The sequence below is a fragment of the Rhagoletis pomonella genome, unplaced genomic scaffold (genome assembly GCF_013731165.1).
Source record: "Rhagoletis pomonella isolate Grant_MI unplaced genomic scaffold, Rhpom_1.0 Rhpom_scaffold_00006, whole genome shotgun sequence".
Lineage (NCBI taxonomy): Eukaryota > Metazoa > Arthropoda > Insecta > Diptera > Tephritidae > Rhagoletis > Rhagoletis pomonella.
In genome coordinates, this window is record NW_023458560.1 from 3475526 (window position 1) to 3494863 (window position 19338).

General features: G+C 39.5%; 1 protein-coding gene across 2 annotated transcripts in view; it reads right to left on the minus strand.

Moving 5' to 3' along the window:
* The window catches only part of LOC118740310 (transport and Golgi organization protein 1), a 50208-nt gene extending 30888 nt beyond the window's left edge, over positions 1-19320 (minus strand). For both annotated transcript variants that reach the window (XR_004993116.1, XM_036471793.1), the window contains exons 1-10: positions 18974-19320; positions 16663-18906; positions 16130-16611; positions 15936-16068; positions 15541-15860; positions 15329-15472; positions 15114-15274; positions 14957-15058; positions 14668-14882; positions 13889-14605 (exon numbers count right to left, since the gene is read on the minus strand). Coding sequence is in view for 1 of the 2 variants with exons in the window: in XM_036471793.1 (XP_036327686.1) it covers positions 13889-14605; positions 14668-14882; positions 14957-15058; positions 15114-15274; positions 15329-15472; positions 15541-15860; positions 15936-16068; positions 16130-16611; positions 16663-18906; positions 18974-19109 (4654 nt within the window). In the remaining variant the exon portion in view is untranslated. The remainder of the gene's footprint in view (positions 1-13888; positions 14606-14667; positions 14883-14956; positions 15059-15113; positions 15275-15328; positions 15473-15540; positions 15861-15935; positions 16069-16129; positions 16612-16662; positions 18907-18973) is intronic.
* Between the last annotated feature and the right edge of the window lie 18 nt (positions 19321-19338).

The following is a 19338-nucleotide window of genomic DNA, read 5'->3' on the forward strand; positions in this document are numbered from 1 at the left end:
GAAGATAAGGCACTGGAAATGCAACACAAAGCTTTGCCATTGCTTGAATTCCGGCAAAATGTACCAGATTTAAAATATCCGCAGTTGAAAACAGATGCGTGCCGCAAATTTTTAATTTTTGGTACATTTTTTGGTGAATCTTTGTACTCTACAATGAAGTTCGTAAAGTCAAAATACCGTTCTCAATTGACTAACCAACCAAGAACTGTTACGAACGGCTTTAACTGAAGTAAAACCAGATTTTGAAAATTTGGCCAGGGATCTTTTGAATTTTCTTTAATATCTACCTTACGTACATTGGAATAATAATAAATTAAATGAACACCATTGATCAGCAGTCATAACCATTCTCGTTCAGTTCAGTTCGCCAATTCTGAAAAGCAAGTTAATTGCATTTTTTTTTAATCAAGTAACACCAGACATCGACGGTCAAGACTTTTGAACCGATAATTTTTCATTTCGTCTTTCGGTATAAGTTCAAGCAACGTAACCGATAACACGGTCAATATTAATTGAACCAAACTATTAATTTTCCTTTATTTTTTTTGTAATTTCTTTGGGTATTCATTCCCAATAAAATTTCAAACTCGTATCAAATTAATCTCGTTTAACATTCTCAAACTGGTTGAATATTCTCAGTCTGATTTGGTCTTCCGGTAAATTCGGGGGTGGATAGTCTTGATCTTTGTTGCGTACCTTGTTGGCGACAGAAGGGACCGAAGGAGATACAGGAAATACTCAGAAGTATTCAAGGCCTTCGCTGCATCCCAGGAGCAAACAACAAAAAAAGATTCGAGCTAGTGCGTTAAACGCCATTCTCAGCCCACGTTCGGTATGATACTAAACAAAATCTTGGACCGAAAATCACATGAGATATACAACCAATTGAGCGTGAATTTTTTGTTAAACTAATTAGATTAAAAGCAATATTCAAATAGTGATCGATTTATGCGGCATTATTTTTTTAAATTGGATATTCGAAACTAACATAGATTGGTTTTCGCTGATTAGGCTTAAGACACAATCATAGAATCATAATAATAATAAACTGAAGTAAATGCGGTATTGCTTTTAAATCAAGTACCGCCATCTTATAACGGACTTTACATCTACCGTTGGTAGAATTTTCTTAATAATCTGAATTTACAACTTGGTAGTTGATTTAAAAGCAATACCGCATATGGAATTGTTTCCCATTCCCGATGCAACTTATTTGACAAACGAACAGCGAAAGATCGGAGGGGAGATATATAACCTATATCCAGCGCCGGTTCAATGGAACGACACCGAAATAGCCGCTCCCAATGGTAAAATATCTGCTTACGTTGGCCAACCATGGTTGATAAAATCACATGCCCTACACCCAATGAATGAGTTGGAAATATGTGAGACAGCATATCGGGAAGTGGAGGCGAATGAGGTGTTAACACCTCAGGGTCGTCTCCATCAAATGATACATTATTGTTATCGAACCGCTCGGTTAAAGTTAAAACCCGAGTCGGCTTTCGGAGCTTCGGATGTCTTCTCCGAATACGGGAATCCCGATGGGCGATTCCCGATTAAGTTTGAACTCGACATTCCGTGGTTTTGAGAATGAACGGGGAACGATGAGTTCAACTCAAAATACTGTTCCATCCCAATATTTACCCTTAACCATACCAGATTCGATTCCAAACCCGAATATACCGACTTCGGTACAGGCAACTGAACCACGGTATACCCTGACCACTAGTACGGTTAATTCAAATGCTCTACCAGCCGTTCTCAATTCAGTGTCAGGCGGGACGGAACCAACACCCTCATTACACCAACTGTCCGAAATGGTGTCTGAGTTGTTGAGAACCCAAACACAGATGCAACAGCAAATGATCCGTGACCGGATTCATTTACAGACACCAATACCTGACGTTCGTGTCATGAACCAAACCATGCCAACGACCCGGAATCATACCTGGATACTCTCGGTGGATCCTCCTTATGGTTCTTTGGGTGGTCCTTCAACCTTACAAACTCAAACGATCAATACCTACCTTGGCCTTAGAACGTCACATGTCCAAGAACCAATTAATCAACCATCTCATTTATATCAGAATTATTCGCTATCCGGTCCACCACACCCACGACCAAATCAAGCCACTGTATTCGACGAATCTGCCCAAGCGGATGCAATGGATATGAAATTCAGAGGCTTACCATCATGGCCGGGACGTGCTCAATTCGATGGCGTAAATGTGAACGAAAAATGTCTATCGTTTGAAGATTATTTGGCTATTATTGGCTCATTTCGATATAAGATTGGAGTACCCGACCATGAATTGGTTACGCGTTTGGTACCCACACTCACGGGGGCCGCTCGACAATGGTACTTCACCGAACTGGGAAACTTCGGAGATTATCAAGATTTTTGCACGAAACTTCGTGCTCGTTTCCTCAACAAACATGCTCGGGCCCAAGTAATAATGTCATATGCACAGATTAAATTCCATCCACGTTCGCAAACACTGCTGAAACATATCGATGACCTGACATTCCAATTGCAGAGTAATTCCTGTGGTCTGGATGGACGGGACCACCTCGATATCATCATTGGTACCTTATCCGATCATCTGCGTGAGCTGGTCCACACTCGACAAGTCCACACATTGGAGCAATTGCGTGAGTTCGCTTAGCGAATTGCCCCACATTCGTTCATTGTTGCCACACCCCGTCCGGAAAGAACCCGTTCGGATAGACAGCGATCAGCGCCACGGGAAATTTCGGCAATACATGATTCACCGGATGATTCTTCACATTCGGAATATACCGCTGCGTTTCCTGGGTCCGACTCCGATGACAGGGAATGTGCATACGTGAACAAGCAAAATAAGCCAATTAAAGCATCTCAGAAACGTAGGTATTCGAAACCAGTCGAGGATTATAAAAATGACAAAAATCCAAAGGAGAATGATACGAAAGTAGGAACTATCGTCCACCCATTTCTCGTTGTTGAGGGCGACGATAATGTACGATGCGCAAAATGTCTCGTGTGGGGCCATCACTTCAAAAAGTGTCGAACCCAACCGAATAGGCTGATCTGCTACAAATGTACACGACCAGGGGTTACGTCTGATCAATGCCCGTGTTCAAAAAACGCGTAAGGGCGTCGATTGGGAATAGTGGTCCATCGTACTCAGAATTCACAACTTTATCTAAATCCACTGTCTCTAACAATCCGCACTATACCGAAGTCCCTCTACAAATCGACAAATCTTCAGTCCCAAATTCCAGTAATAATTCTACTCTGATTCTTAATAAATATGATCAAACTCAAAGGGATGGCAAAGAACCAGCAACTAAATGTTCTGAACGAACACTACCAATTACCAAACCTACTTCAGCTCCAGTCCCTACTCACCAGCATGACGCAGTCAACCAAGTTAACCAACCACGACTCCGCGATGTTTTCTTTATCTCAGAGAAAGGTTTGACATATAACATTCCGAACGATTGTCGCGATTATCTCACGGTTTATGGTTAACAACCATTCTCATACGGTTTTACTCGATGGTGGAGCCGAAGTCACAGTTATTTCACAAACATTTTATGAGAAGTACAGATGAGGGCAGTTGCAAACTACCAAAACCTCCATTGGTCTTGCCGATAATTCGATTTCTTTTAAGGTAAAGTGGATGTATTATATACGGTCGGTAGTCTTACCCGACTGGTGCCAACTCTTGTCGTACCTATCTCACTGAAACACCCAATTATGGGACGGACATTCCTTGAGGCCTTCTTTTTCGAACTGGTGTAGAACCAAGAGAAAGTTCAACGATTTTTAAAACATACAGCCAAAGGTGATACTGAAGAAGTTGCATCCGCTAAAGTCGAAATGGTTACGGCGGATAAATTTATTAATTTTTGTAACCAGCCACCAGGGAGTGGGAAAGAACAAGCTCAGGTATCTTCTATGAGTAATGATCTGGAGCCAATTGACGCTTCCACACTCGGTTTAGAGGGTGAACTAGATACCCCAAAGCGTCAGCCTTCCACATAATGTCACCCCAGATCAAAGACAAATGTTGGACGCCGTTCTCAGACTTTTTAATCCAACTCCTGAGTCTGGTCCTTTAAATGTCACTACTCAGATCGAACACGTAATTGATACGGGTGATGCAAAACCCGTCATGAAACGCCAGTATCCAGTATCGCCATATGTGGCTGAACAAGTTCAATTACGGATACTAACCAAATTTTAGCACGACTTAAGTCAGCTAAATACCTAACCAGTATTGGTCTGTCTCAAGCTTTCTTTCAAATTCCTTTGGCAAAATCGAGTCAACTGAAAACCCTTTTTGCATTCGGTAACAGACTTTATGCTTTTCGTCGCATGACGATGGGGTTGAGAAATTTGCCCGCCACATTAGCCATTCTCATTGATAAAATTTTCCGTGATTTGGTTCCACATGCATTCGCATATGTCGATGATTTCATAATTTGCACTTCGACGTTTGAAGAACACGTTAAGATATTGGCTATTGTTGCAAAACGTCTGGCTGAGGCCGGCTTGACCATCTCAACATCCAAATCGAATTTTTGTTGTAAACGATTGGAATTCCTGCGTTACGTTTTGTCTCAAGAGGGTCTATCTGCGAATCCATCTCGTATTCGAGCTATTGTTGAATTTACAGTGCCCAAAACGGCAAAAGAAGTCAGACGGTTATTTGGCAGCAGGCTGGTACCGAGAATTTATTCCAAATTTTTCGGAGATCACAGCTCCCCTTTGTGAATTGTATAAAGAAAACCGAAAAGGACCCATTGAATGGAATACCGCTGCTGAACAAGACTTTCTCAAACTCAAAGAGTGTTTAACTACCACTCCCGTTCTGACTATGGCCGATTATTCAAAACCATTCAAGGTTTATACGATGCCTCGCTTATCGCAGCGGGTGCTGTTCTAGTACAAGAACATGATGGGAATGAACGAGTGGTTCAGTATTTTTCTAACAAATTCTCGAAAGCCGAACAAAATTACACAGCATCCGAACGGGAATGCCTAGCCGTTCTCTTAGCGGTCGAAAAGTTCCGTCCATATTTTGAGGGTCGTGATTTGGTTGTGGTAACGGACCATGCAGCTTTGCGCTGGCTACAAACTCTCAAAGAACCAACTGGACGTTTATGCCGTTGGGCGATCCGATTATCACCATACGATCTCAAAATTATTCATAAACCAGGAAAACATTTAGAACTTCCTGACGCCTTATCTCGTTCTTTTGCTCTGCTCAACATCGTTCGTAGAAGTCCAATTGACCTTCCGAGTAATTTTCCCGTTAATCGTACCCCAATCACATCCGTGATCAACATTGACCCAAACACGTGCGATAAATGGTACAACAAAATGCATGCCATGGCCTCAAAACAACCATTAGATAGATATAAAATCGAGAACAACCTCCTATATCATCGATTGAAATTTTCCAATCAAAGTGCGGAAATACTGTGGACACTTTGTGTACCATATTCTGACAAAGGAAAAGTCCTCGATGAAAATCATAACCAACATTCGCATCAGGGTGTTTGGAAAACTTATAGACGTATTTCACAACGCTATTACTGGCCAAACATGTATGAGTCCGTTTACCAGTACGTTCGGCAATGTGAACTATGCCACCGCATTAAACCAAGTAATGAGAGCACCAAAACACCTCACGGCGAATACAGAGAACCAAAACGACCGGGTAGACAATTATCTATTGACTTCGTCAGTAAGCTGCCCTTGTCTAAAAATCGTAACCAATGGATCTTCGTAGCAATCGACTGTTACTCGCGATATGTCTGGGCGCAGCCCATGAAAAACGCAAACGACATATCCGTAGTCAATTATCTTCGACATATATTCTCGGTGAATGGCTGCCCCGAACTCATTATATCAGATAATGGTACTCAATCCATCAGTCAAACTTTCGCAAAGCTTTGCGCCGATAATAATATCAAACACATGAAAACGCCTTTGTACCATCCACAAGGCAATCAGGTAGAGGCGACAAACAAAAGCATTAAACTTGGATTACGTGCTCACATGACTGATTTTCATGAACATTCCTCCTGGGAAAACTATCTCTCTCGTGTTGTTCATGATATTAACACTTCAGTGCATTCCGCCATGGGCTACACGCCATATTTCCTACACACCGGTCGTGAATATGTGAAAGATGGAAACGAATATAAATTATTATTGGATGTAAATCCATACCATACCCAGGAGGTGGAGCAACGTAAAGTTCTGGCTGATGAAATTCGAGACAGACAGTTCGAAACAATATCATCAAACCGCACAACGGGCATTGACCCGCAAAAGAGAACGCCATTTCGAGATAGGCTCGGAAGTGTTCATTCCCAATCCTAAACAGTCCGTTGCCGGAGAGGGCTATGCACAGAAACTAGCCCCACCAAAAATTAGAGCCTATGTTTCGGATTCATAAGGACTGATCGATTCTAAACACCGAGTGCTTGGCAATTATTCCGCCGATTTAATCACAACACGTTAACTCATTCAGTACATTCGCCTTCTCAAGAATTTCGATCTCAGTATATCCAGTAAAAAAACTGTGGTGAAGTCCTTTATGGGGATAAAGTTTCCAGAGGTGAAATTTTAGGTAGCACACAATTTCTTACACGCATGGTTGCTTTTCAGCACTGATGAAAGAAACTTAAGAAATATTTGAAAAAAAAGTTCATATAGTACATTAATTTTGAAAGAAATACCATATAATGTATGTACTCTGGTTAATAATATCAAAAAATGTATTAGAACCACCGTTTAATGTTATATTTGATACAAATTAATATTGCTGCCCCGAACGCTCTGCGCCTTGCCTCTGAATAATAGGTTTACTTAAAATTACATCCCTGCCTGGTCCTTGTTCTTTCTGTATCGCATCGTGGTGAATTCACATTTCTCAGAAATTTGACAACAAAACAAAACAAAGCGAGTATTTTATTTGCTAATTTTTGCGATTTCTATTGTTTAATGTAAATTTGTTTTTTTAGGATATGTCGAGCCAACAAAGAAGGCGCAGTTGGAAAATTTAGTAATTAGTAACGAAGTAGCAGGCATATTTGGAAAATTATGCCGATAAACAGGATGGAATTTGGGAAAGTAAGTGCATGGTTGCAGCATATCTATGTATAAAAAGTATTTAATTAAATTGTTTATAGAAACGTTATAAATCGAGTGGCTCATTTACGATGTGCTCCAAACATTTGGCGAACTTTTTTTTCGCCTTTTCAACGTGCTAAGTAACAAGTTAAGATGACTGCCATCATGGGCCGGTAAGAAACCGCAAGCAAAGGGCAGACAACCTTCCAGGAAGCTGCCTCCTGTCCCCGAGCCGAAGCTGCAGTTCAGCAAGAGCAGGTCAGCAAATTGCTACCCTGATCAGACGTAAACTAAAGCGCTCTGCTGTGATTGCACTCCGTAAATGTGAAAACTTGGTGCATGCTGAGAAATATCAAACAAGAAAACTCCGTGATGGACGCCGTGTGATGGAGTAACGCTGTGTGGCAAAGAAATGCGGCCAATTCGACGGGCCTGAAAAATCCAAATTGGTTTTTGTGATCCGCATCCGCGGTATCAACGAAGTTGCACAAAAAGTGCGTAGTTTTACAGTTCTGTTTTCGCCACATTAAAACGGTGTGCATCAAATTGAGCAAGGCAACCATTAATATGCTACGTATGCCGAACCCCCTATATGGGGTTATCCAAATCTTAAATCAGTTTGTGAATTGATGTACAAACGTGGAATGGTCAAGCGTGTCCCAATCTCTGCTTTGTGATCGAACGCAAATTTCGCGAAGCGCACGAAATTCAGTGCGTTGATTCACTTCACTTCAAGAAAGCCCCCAACTTCCTGTTGCTATTCAAGCTCAACACATCAACCCGAGGCTGGCGCAAGAAGGCTAATCACTACGTTGAGGTTGGTGATTTCGGGAGCCGTGAGGATAAGATCAACAAATTGCTGCCCAAGATGGCTTAAAGAAATTGTTGTTTTGTATTTAAGTAGACAATATAATTTGGCACATCTTCAAAAGACGCCCAAGCAAAAAAAAAAAAAAAAAAAATCCTGAAGTTGCCTTTTCACGGGTCGATTTCTGTCGACTGGAAAATTTACTTAAGACATCGACTAGCCAAAACGCTTACATTTTACGGTTGAATTGCAATTTACACGGGTAGATTTTGGTTAAACGACAAAAATCGACCGTGTAAAGGCAGCTTAAATAACGTTCAAATTAATCACCCCCTTTGAGATGGAAAATACCAATAACCATTTCATAATTTCGAAAATTATTCCATTTATATTTGTTCTTGCATTTTCCACACCACTTGTGAGGTATGCTTTTACGCGCGTTACTGATTTTTTTTTTAATGTGCTCGGTTGCCCAGGAGGCCTATTTTCACCTTTACAACTTAACTTAAACAGAATTAAAACTAAAGCATGCAATATATAAAGAAAATTAAAAGTTGTCTTACATCTAGTCAACTTAAAAAATTGCACATTAAATTCATTTTTCATTATAAAATAAAATTACATATCACAATTCAGTTTACAAAATGTGGCCTGTTTGCACCCACAGTAAGTTCCCATGAAGCCTAGCCTAAATTCAGAATTGAAAAAAAACGAGCAAATCGGGTCGGAAACTACTAGCCCTAAAAGCATAATGTGGAAAATGTTTGAAGAGCTGTGAAATTGTATTGCAATAATAAAAATAACAGTGCATAAATTGGAAAAAATGGTTTTTGTTTTGCTTTATAATTTTTGGGAATATTGGTTCAGATGGAATCTTTTTAATTGTTTGGTTTTTCAGCTCGTTAAGGATGCACCCAGGGTTGCATTTACTGTCTATGAAAATATTTCGTGAAGCGTTCCAAAATTAGCTCCGAGCAACTAAAAGTTGGTTAAGCTTAAATGAAATAGTTTTTTATTAAATATTTATTCCTGGTATTTAGTAAAAAACATCAATACTAATGTATGAAAAACAAAACATCAATGCTAATATATGAAATGAAGTAAATAAAAATCTACGAATACATTCCATGAATATTTTGTCATAGAGCCATTATTAAATTTAGACATAACTTTGTCAGGCGTTGGTACCTACGTATATAGAATTAATGCGTTGGAGAGAGATAAATATACAAGTTCAACGCGCTAATTTAGGTATCCTTGTATGTGTATACCTGTTACTCGTCTGGCATATACTCCAACTGCATGATTCAATAATACAAGGTTCGATAAACTGACAGTTGTCCCTCTCGCACCGCTCCCTTAGCAGTGGCACCGTGTTGCTTCTTTGCAAATTTACATCGAAACAGTGTAGCTTTGGTGTTAAATAAAAGTATAAGCTTTTGTGCAATATGTTTATTTGTATATGCATATGAAGCATATGTAACTGATGAAAACATAAGCATTGGATGTTTACATCAATCTCATAGTAGTATTATTTTAATTTTGAGTCATTTTGCAGTTTTTATACGGCTAAATAGCATATAAATTACGTAATTCACGTAGATATATCAATATTACGTTCAACATTTCGTTTAAAATACCAGATTTCCTGCAAATATATTAGAATTTACGAAAGGAATTTCACTACTAATTGGCTACTTTGCGTACTTTTCTACTACCATTTTCGAAAAAAGGGATCGCATTCTTGCCCTTTCTCTGTCCTTCGTAAATGCAACCTTTTGTAAGGGAGTGTCAAACCGCAGCTGTCAATAATTATCTAACCTTGTATTATTGAATCATGCTCCAACTGCGAAAATAATGACAATTATAATTTATGTAGATCCGTGGATAAAAGATTGTCACAAGTTACTTTCGGTAACTCACGATTGAAGTTTGGAATGCAATTTCTCAGAAACACGACTGCAGATTTTCTCCAAAGTGTCTGAGAATGCTATGTACTAGTTCATGAAATTCTTAAATTATCATATTTTTTTTAGTTTAGTGTCAACCATTTATGAGTTTAATAAAATTTTGTCGTATACGACATTTGTCAAAAAATTTGCAGTCAGTTTTAGTGATATACGCCAAAATGTGATAACAATTTTTATAAATTAACCATACTTTTTACTAATCAGCCTAATCGTGAGTTTCGCCCGAACAAAATTTCGCCAACAATTTGTTCATCCACCTGTAGTGAACACACGCAAACGAAAAGTGACCCGGTTCTAGAAAATGAAACTCATGATAAAGCTGAATATGTCGGAAACTAAAGAAGAACAGATAACTCTATTTGAAAGATCTTGATTAGTTTAGTACGACAGCAATACTAACGCAATTTGTACCAAATAACCGAAAAAATTTTAGTCAATTAGTCGGAAACTAAAGAAGATATCCAAAAACCACAAATTGTCAAAATGACGCTTCCGGCAATTTTCCATCCAGGCGACGATATTTGAATAGGTTTGTAAAATTACCAATAGTCAGTACTAATTTGTACTGGAACCTGCAAACTTTTACTGGAAAAGTGTATGATAACCCAAAAAATTTGCAAGAGAGCACTGAATCGAGAGCGTAACAACACGAGAGAGCTGCAAATTCTTGCTAGTAAAATTTTTACTAGCAGAAGAAGAATAAATGTCAAAAGAATATATATAAAGTGGTGTTACTAGCTCAGTTGATTTTGTGTATGTGTTTCGCCGCACGGCTTCTGATATCAAATTGAAAAATTTTGTTTGAATTTCTACTCACACTTACAGGTTTTGACAGTTTATACCGCCAAAGCAAAAACAAAATACATGTAAATTTTTGTTTTTGTACTCCTGCTATCACCTTATATTGATTCGCCTTGGCACAAACAAAAGTAAAATGAGTGGAAATCATAATATTAATGATGTACTGGACAGTGTAAGTGCTTGTGTGTAAAGCAAAGAGTTTAAAACTGATTTATAAATAGTAAAATGTTTACAGCAGATTGTCAAAGCAGTGCAGCAACTGTTCTCTTGCAAGTTTTTGCTAGTTTTGTGTTCAATAACCTCTTCTGCTAGTTTTCTCTTCTTCTCAATTTTACGCTCTCGCTGCAATGTTTTACTGGAGAAGTTACTATACAAACCTAATGTTACTCGCATATTTTCGAGCCTGTATGTAAATTTTCGGGAAAAAGGTTAAAAAGTATATTCATCTGCTGAAAAGATATTTTCGCAGATTCACAATTTATTTAAAATAAATCTATCAGCCCTATCTCCAATTCCATGTGAATAAATCTCTCCAGTGCTTAAATAATTTTCACCACATTAAATAGCTGCACAACACCCTAATTGCCGAAAAAGCGTTGCTTGCAACACTAGTCCTTTATGGGGACCAAACTTGGTAAAAAAAAATAGCTAAGTTTGTTTACTGGATATACTGAGATTTCGATGAATATTATTCTGCCATATTGAAATAATACCCTACAAGAATTGTGTGATGGAAACTAACACATTCTCATTTACCTTACTAACACATTTACAAACTTTGCGTTGGTTAAAAAAGAGACAACTAAATAATGCCATAAGTCGGAGAAAGACGGAACACAAATGTTTCCATCGGATTTTTCACACTGCGCTTTAGAATTTGATAGAAACTTGTAGGAGCCAGTGACAGAAATCTCTATCAGTCTTGCCACTCAAATGATTTGTCAAATGATAGTCACTGGTCTTGCAGGGTAATTACGTTTGTAAATGGAATGAATTACTGAATAAAGTAATTAAGTTTAGTTTTTTATATCCATAGTTTTGTTATATTATATCCTCAGTACATTGCTAGTAAATCGATCAAAGCAAACAAGAAAAGATTCATAACCAAATCATTTACCAATGCCTTTCATCTACCGTAGCTTATGCGCTCAAAGGCGAACTGAACGAGTAAGGATGGGGTTGATAAGATCATGTAGAACGATTTCGATGTAAGGTCTAACGTCCATCAAACCACAGCCCGTGAATCGCTCTCGAACCACCATTCTCATATCCCTACTAAACGCTCCACATTTTTTGTTAACGTGTCGATGAAGATGAGAGGAGGATAATGACCTATTATTTTTATTGGCCAAATAATAGACAGAACGATTATGAGAAATGTAAACATGACAAAACTGTCAAAGCTAAACTTCAAAATGGGGGGAATTGCCAGATGAATGTACGTAATACCATGTTCTGACCGACAACGAAAACACTTTGAAAACGTGTTTTGGGACTGTGGGCTGAAGGCTGCTCACACCGGCTGTTAGTGTTTTCGTTGACATTTCTTACATCCTCTGATTACAGTTTTGCTACACAAAAACAAAACCAAAATGCTTTTCCCTCATTTTCTTTTCATTAGCAACCTCTTACTTTCGTTCTTATTTTACTTTTGCCAGCCAATTAACAATAAATCCGAAATGGCGTATTAAAGATGATAAAATATGACTTCCACTTCGATAAATAATCGAAAAAAACTAGTGACGACACCGATTGGAATGAGTGGATCGTGAGTTTTCAAATAGTTTTCAGCGAAAACTGGTTTTCGTTTGACAGATTTTACATGGGCGAAAACACAAGTTTTAAGTCGAAAACCAGTTTTAGCAAGGAAAACATGTTTTCGATGTCGGTCAGAACATGGTATAACCAATAGTTATTCAAGACACGAACCATCACATCGGTATAGACACGAATTGGCATGGCCACTATGAAAACGCCAACACTGACATACGATAAAAGAATCAGTGGTCACATACCACGAGGCTAGAAAAATATTTTTCCTTTTTGGAATTGGACACGGACCGGACAACACACATCAGCCCTCGTAAGAACGAAAGTAATCCTAACCAAGCAATTTATTAAAGCTGACGACATTGGTTTGGTTAAAGTCAATTCTCAGAGTGCGTATACCTGGGGAATATACTTATCGGCATTGTTCCACCACATTCCTTCCGGCAAATCCCCAACCAAGTTGTTACCTGTGGAAATAAAGAGTCTAAGTGGATATAAATTCTGGTCTATTCATTTGGCAGCAGTTAGACCACCGTACACCGGTAATCCCAAAATCATCAGACGTAAGTCAACCTCATTATTATCAACATCCCATTGGAAACGAGCTACCCAACAACAGTTTATCGAAATTCCTGTTTGGACCGACAAGAAAAGGTCGCCTCGTCCTTGCCCACCCGTGTATTTCTCTGCAGCAGCCGCACGGCATTCTTCGTCGCACCAGCTGTTCCTGCGTGGGCGGTAGTATCCAACCACCTCTTCTTTAAGCTGTATTGAGAATCAATTGCGAAATTTTCTCGGCTGTCTGCTGTAAATGCAGCTTCTCGATGTCGACCTTTCGCCATGTTTCCTGACGCACGTTCTACATTGCACAGAGGCGCATGCGGACCTTGGTTGCAACAACAAGATCTATTTGGTTCTTCTTTCTTTGATAAGGGGCCATCCTCCAGGTGACTTTGTGGATGTTTCGCTACTGGTGTCTGGTACTACTAACTATCGTCGTTGTCGGAGGTGCTTTCATGAAGGCTGAATTTTCCTACTGTTGGACCAAAAAAGCCTTCCTTGGCGTTATAATCGTCCAGCACATATTCGTGTTCAGTGAACAAAATTTTAAATATTTACATTTTGTTGTAAAATAGTGCTATTTATAGCAGCTCCCTAAAACTGCAATTCGAATGTATGCCGCCACCGTGCCGACGAGGAAATTCTGCATTACTATATCAAAAATGCTGGTTTTTGACTTGTGACGGCCTTTTAGTAAATCGGAGATGCGAGGATTTTCCCCATCATATACGTAATGAATTTCAATTTTTACTAATTTAAACAGCACATGAATTCAAATCACATTCCCCGTTCCATAAATACCTATATACAACAACTAGCAATCGAACTCATTTACACTCTTACCTTTGCTAAATGCTGACGACGGATGTTTCTTGCCCGTATTGCTATTGGAGGACACATTCAAAGGTGACGAGGCACTTGGTGGTGGTGAATAGTCTCGGTAGCTGTCCGTTCGTGGGACACGTACACCACGACGTTCGGGTTTTCTCGGTGATGGTTCGAAATCGGTTTCGGTATCGTATGTCGACATCAGACCACGTTCAGTGGTGTAATTGTATCGGCTATCTGTTGGCGATTGCGAGCGATAGGCACGCGGTGGCGGTGAATATGAATCGTCACGATGCCAACTTCCATTTACATCGCTTCCACGACGACGGCGGCGTTGACGCAGACGTTCCTCTTCATCTTCATCCTCTAAATCATCTTCCTCCTCGTCGTCATCTGCGTAGTCATCCTCATCCTCGTCATCATCGTAGTCTTCATAACCACTGCGATTGGGTGAATAACGACCTCCACGTCGTGATAGTAAACGTCCACTACCACCACTGCCGCCACTGCCAGCGCCCGGTGGTGGTGACATCAAGCGTCCCAATGGCGGTGGACGCATTTCACCGGGTGGCACAAACGGTGGAGGCATAGCCATAAACGGTGGTGGTGGTCCCATGAATGGCGGTGGCAGGAACGGTGGTGGTGGCAAGCGCCCTAACAACGGTGAACCGGGTGATTCCATGTGTATAGGTGAAGGAGCATTATTCAACTCAGGGCCCGCCAATTTCTCAACTAGAACAAGAAAAGGACGAAGGTTTATTATAAGAAGTATTAATATGCATTCCAAAACTTACAATTTGCTTCACCCGTTGCACCACCACCAACACCCGCCAATGCTGTGAGCTTCCGACGCAACGCTGTAGCTTCGGCGCGGGCTTCTTCATAACGACGTTCTGATTGTCGCGCTGCCAACCATGTTTCATGAGCGCGATTTTCTAATGTGCCAGTTTGCGCTTTGTGTGCTGCCAGTTGGGCTTCAATTTCTGCGCGGAGAGCATCGTTTTGAGATCTAGAATTGCAGTTAAAAGCGTAAATGCAAATGTTTTTTTTTTTTAATAAAAGTTTCAAGAAACGTATACGGACTTCAATGCCTGAATTTCCTCTTGCATTGTAGTGAGACGATCCACGGTACTGGTGGTTTCGCCTTGTTGCTTCAGCCACATAGCTTCTTTCAGACTTAGTTCTCTGCGACAGAAAAAAAAATTTTGCAACTGTTATATTGTGACAAATTTGAGCCTACTTTTGCAACTGCGTCTCCTTCTCTTTGAAATAAGTGGACAGCACTTCTAGACGGGTTTGGGCCTCCAGTTTATCCTTCTCCGATTGATGAAATTCATGTTTAATCTTTTCGTTTTCACTGCTCGCAAGCAGTAACTGTTCCTCAGCCAGCTTTTTTCCATCCTATTTCGAAAACAAATTACTGCATTGAAATTTATATTTATTGTTTTACTTTACCATTTCCGTATCCAATCGTTCTTTTAGTGTATCGTACCTCTTTTGCATGTCTATCAATTCAGCGCGCACATTAGCCACATCAATAACTTTTGTTATGTTCACATTGGGATCTCTACGCACAGTTCGCAGACACTCCTGCAAAGCCTTAGAGAAACATATATTAAAAAAACGAATACCTTCTCCAGTTCCTGCTTTATAGGTAGAATTTTTACCTCCACTTTCGCCAAGCTTGTTTGATACCTCGTATATTCTGTTTCAAGCTTATTGCTCAATTCTACCAATTCGCTTTGCAACCGTTTTATCTCGAAATTTTTGCTTTCAAGTGCCTTAGTTATGTCTTCCTCGAATTCTCGCTTCACCTCCTCCAGACGGGTTTGTAAATTACTTTTTTCCACTTCCAGTTCGTCGTTATCTTGTTGCAGCGATGCAATCTCACCACTAAGACGAGCATTTTGTTCGGCAATCATAAGCTGCAACTCGCTATTTTCTCTACTCTTCTCAGCTAAATTGGCGTTTATATCCAGAATTGTTTCTATATAACAGGATAAGATATACATTTTCGGTTAATACTTATTTATATATAGTTAAATCGGGTGGTATTCCTTACTTTGCTGTTCATTTAGTTGCTTTTGCAATTCTTCTACGCTACTTATAATGGATTCATCGCCAGTTTGATTGCTTAATAACTCTGAAACAATTTTATTTAATTCCAGTCCAGCTTCTGCGGCATTTTCCAATTCCTTATTAAAAATTAATAAAACGTGGAGTAGTGAATAATTAAATTCCAAAATTTTCACATACTTTTTCTAAGTTTCCCACTTGTTCGAGCAATTGCCGTTTCTGCAAGAGCTCCTCCTCCAACTCCTTCTTGAGTGCAATCACCATGTCGTTTGAGCCAAAGGAATTATCTTCAATACTTGATAGTTTATTTCGTGTGCCCATCAAATCTTCTTTTAGTATTGCATTTTCTTTGTGTGTAGCTAACAAACTCCGTTCCAATGCATTTAACTTTGCTAGCAATTCTCCTTCCCGGCTGCTATTACAGAAGCAGTAATAAACAAACAAAAAGAATAGACACGTAACCGCCACCGTCGCTAAGCAGACCAACAGCTCTTTCATTTCAAGCATTTTATTGCCAGCCACTGTCAGCAGCATGTCCATTGACATATTACGCCAATCCAGTTGGCAGCCAGATATTGAAGATGACTCTGCCACATTGTGTAATTCTCGAATTACATGTGAAGGGCAATCGTTTGGTGTAAGCTTTTCACAATACTCGCCATCTTCGGTAATTTAATGTTAACAAATGATAAAACGTCAACTTCAAAACTTACCACTCTCTTTTGCTTTCTTACTGCTTGCAAGCCGTTCTGGGAATAGTATACGTTGAAGCTCATCATCCTCCACACTCATGTCGCCTTTTTTGTCATTCGACAAGAAAGTGTTGACAGTTCCTACTATCGTAGCAAACAGCCCTTGCTCTCTCTCTTTTATCTCCACATCCGGACGAGGTGTCGCTGGGATAGATTCAACAACTGGGGGTGCAGATGTTGAATGAGATGTTATTTTCTGTACTGAGCCAACGCCAACATCGTTGTCGTTTTGAATATCTCCATCGTTTGTTGCGAACATCGGATCTTCATATTTGTCTGATTGGGTCTCCTCGCTTACTAGTGCATCTGAATAATCCACAGTTTGTGACTGGTATTTCTCAACTGCCTCGTTAGGAATCAATGCGTGTGGTAGGTCGTTGCTATCCGAGTGTTGAATTGGCGATGCCTCAGTCTTCACCTCAGTCTTTTCGGTTATGGTTAATTGTGATGCTTCAGTTATACCATTTTGCTGTGTATGGTCCTGTGGTTGCGTATTTGAATGTTGGTGTTTTTGCATATGTTGATACGGGTCGTGATGATATTGTTGCTGATGTTGATTTAAGTGCCCATTCTGCATAGGCGTTTGGAACAATGGTAAGGTAGGAATAATTTGCTCACTACCAGATATTTTTCCATCGTCTTTCTCTTCAGATGCTACCTCTGATGACTGTGTTATAGATGACTGCGTTGTATTATTAGAACGAATTGAATTCATCGACACTTTCTTTTCTGAAATATTTTCTGGTGTTGTTTTAGGAACTTTGCTAAATTCGTGAGGAACTGTTTCTAAAACTTCTTCGTTTATATCAGCCAAATCCACTTTTAAATTGTTTATTGCCAACGTTTCAGGTGCACCCGAAACTTGCGTTTCAGGTGACTGCGCATGTGGCAATAATACTGTGGGTAAAGTTGTTGAATCAAATGATTCTTCGCTCGGATAACCATGATTCAGGTAATTGGTGTCGGTACCTGAAGCCTCAGTTGTAGCTCCAGCATTGACTTCAATGATTTCGTTCGAAATTTCATTTATTTTATGTTTCGGCAGCTGTTCAACGTTATTTTCGGGATTGGTCTTGACATCTCGTGGCAAATCCTCCGTTTCTTTGATATTACTTGCAGAACTACTTTCCCTTTCATTAGTTTGCAACCCTTTTTCATCAGTTTCGTTATTGGGTGGGGAAAGTGGAATTTCTGTACTGGCCTGAACTATGTCTTCGGGTAATGAATTTTCTTTGTTATTGTTGTCTGAAGAATTTTCATCCAATTTGTGCCCCAATGGTGTTTCTCTGTTGTTAGAACTAATAATATTTACTTCATTAGCTTCTGAGGAACTTATCATTTTATCTTCTTCTATTATCGGCGACTCGATTTTGTTTTCAAGTTGATTAAAATCGTCACTTGTCATCTGATTGTCGTCCTTCTCATCATCACCTTCTTTTTCGTCGTCGTCATCTTCTTCATCGTCCTTATTTTCATCATTACCATCAGCATCGGAAGGCTTGTCCAAAGGTTTGATCTTCAAACCTTCAGCTTCATGCTTTTTTGGGAAATTTTTTTGGTTTACCGGTTCAACTAATTGTTTTGATGTTATCTGCTCTGTGTCGGCCACTGCATTTTCGTTTTTTCTGTTTGTAGTTTCGTTTAGGAGTAAAAGTTCCTGTGTTAAAGTGTCTTCGTCGCTGGTGCTTGGCAAATTTGTGGCATTTGCGATTACATCTTCTAACACCGGAATTGTTGTACCGTCGACTAGTTCTACTGAGGGTTGAACTGGCGTTGAATACGATATTTCCACTTTACTTATGCTAGAATCCGACTCATTAACTGATATAAGTTTTTCTTCATTTAATGGCTGATTTAATGGTGCCGTAGTACTTATTTCCACCTCATCCTTCGGCAAATATAATTTCTCTGATGGTTTGAGGTCTACAGTTGGTGATGGCGATACAGTGGACATTGTTTTTTTGGAACCAGGTATTGTAACTGGTACAATATATTTCAAATCACTTTCTTTCACCAACACCTTTTCTTCTAAAATAAATTCCTTCGGGGCGTAACCTTCACGTCCATTCACTTCAATACCCCATAGTTTTTTGTTTTTACCAGCACTCTTTGACTTTACGCGTATTTTTGAATGCATTTTAAAAGACACTATTCCCTTTTCACCCGCGGAATAATTAATCTTTCCACTACCCAGCGATATGATATCTGCAATATAATGTGTACATAATTTTTATTATTTTTTTTGTTTTTTGTTTTAATGCAATAATCGTACCATGACATTCTGGATCAGCACAAAGCCTCAAATCAGAAAGACCCTCTGCCGAACAAGTCTCAGGCAAGAAAACGTAGCAGATACCCAATAACACGAGCGCAGATTTCATTGTCGGAGAGTTCTGCCAGCCAAACATTTTGCATTGTTCCCCGTGTAAACGCTCTTTTTATGTTTTCCGCAATTATTGATACGTATTAATCCCGCATCACCTTAATATATAGCGTGCGAATAAAATCTTTTTACTTTCTTCTATAAAATCGACAAAATTTCGAAATAAAATATGTGAAAATTCGCTGTAGTCACTGCTCGCCACATCATCTGTAATCCAAGGCGAATTCAAGGCGTATTTAACACCTCAAGCAGCG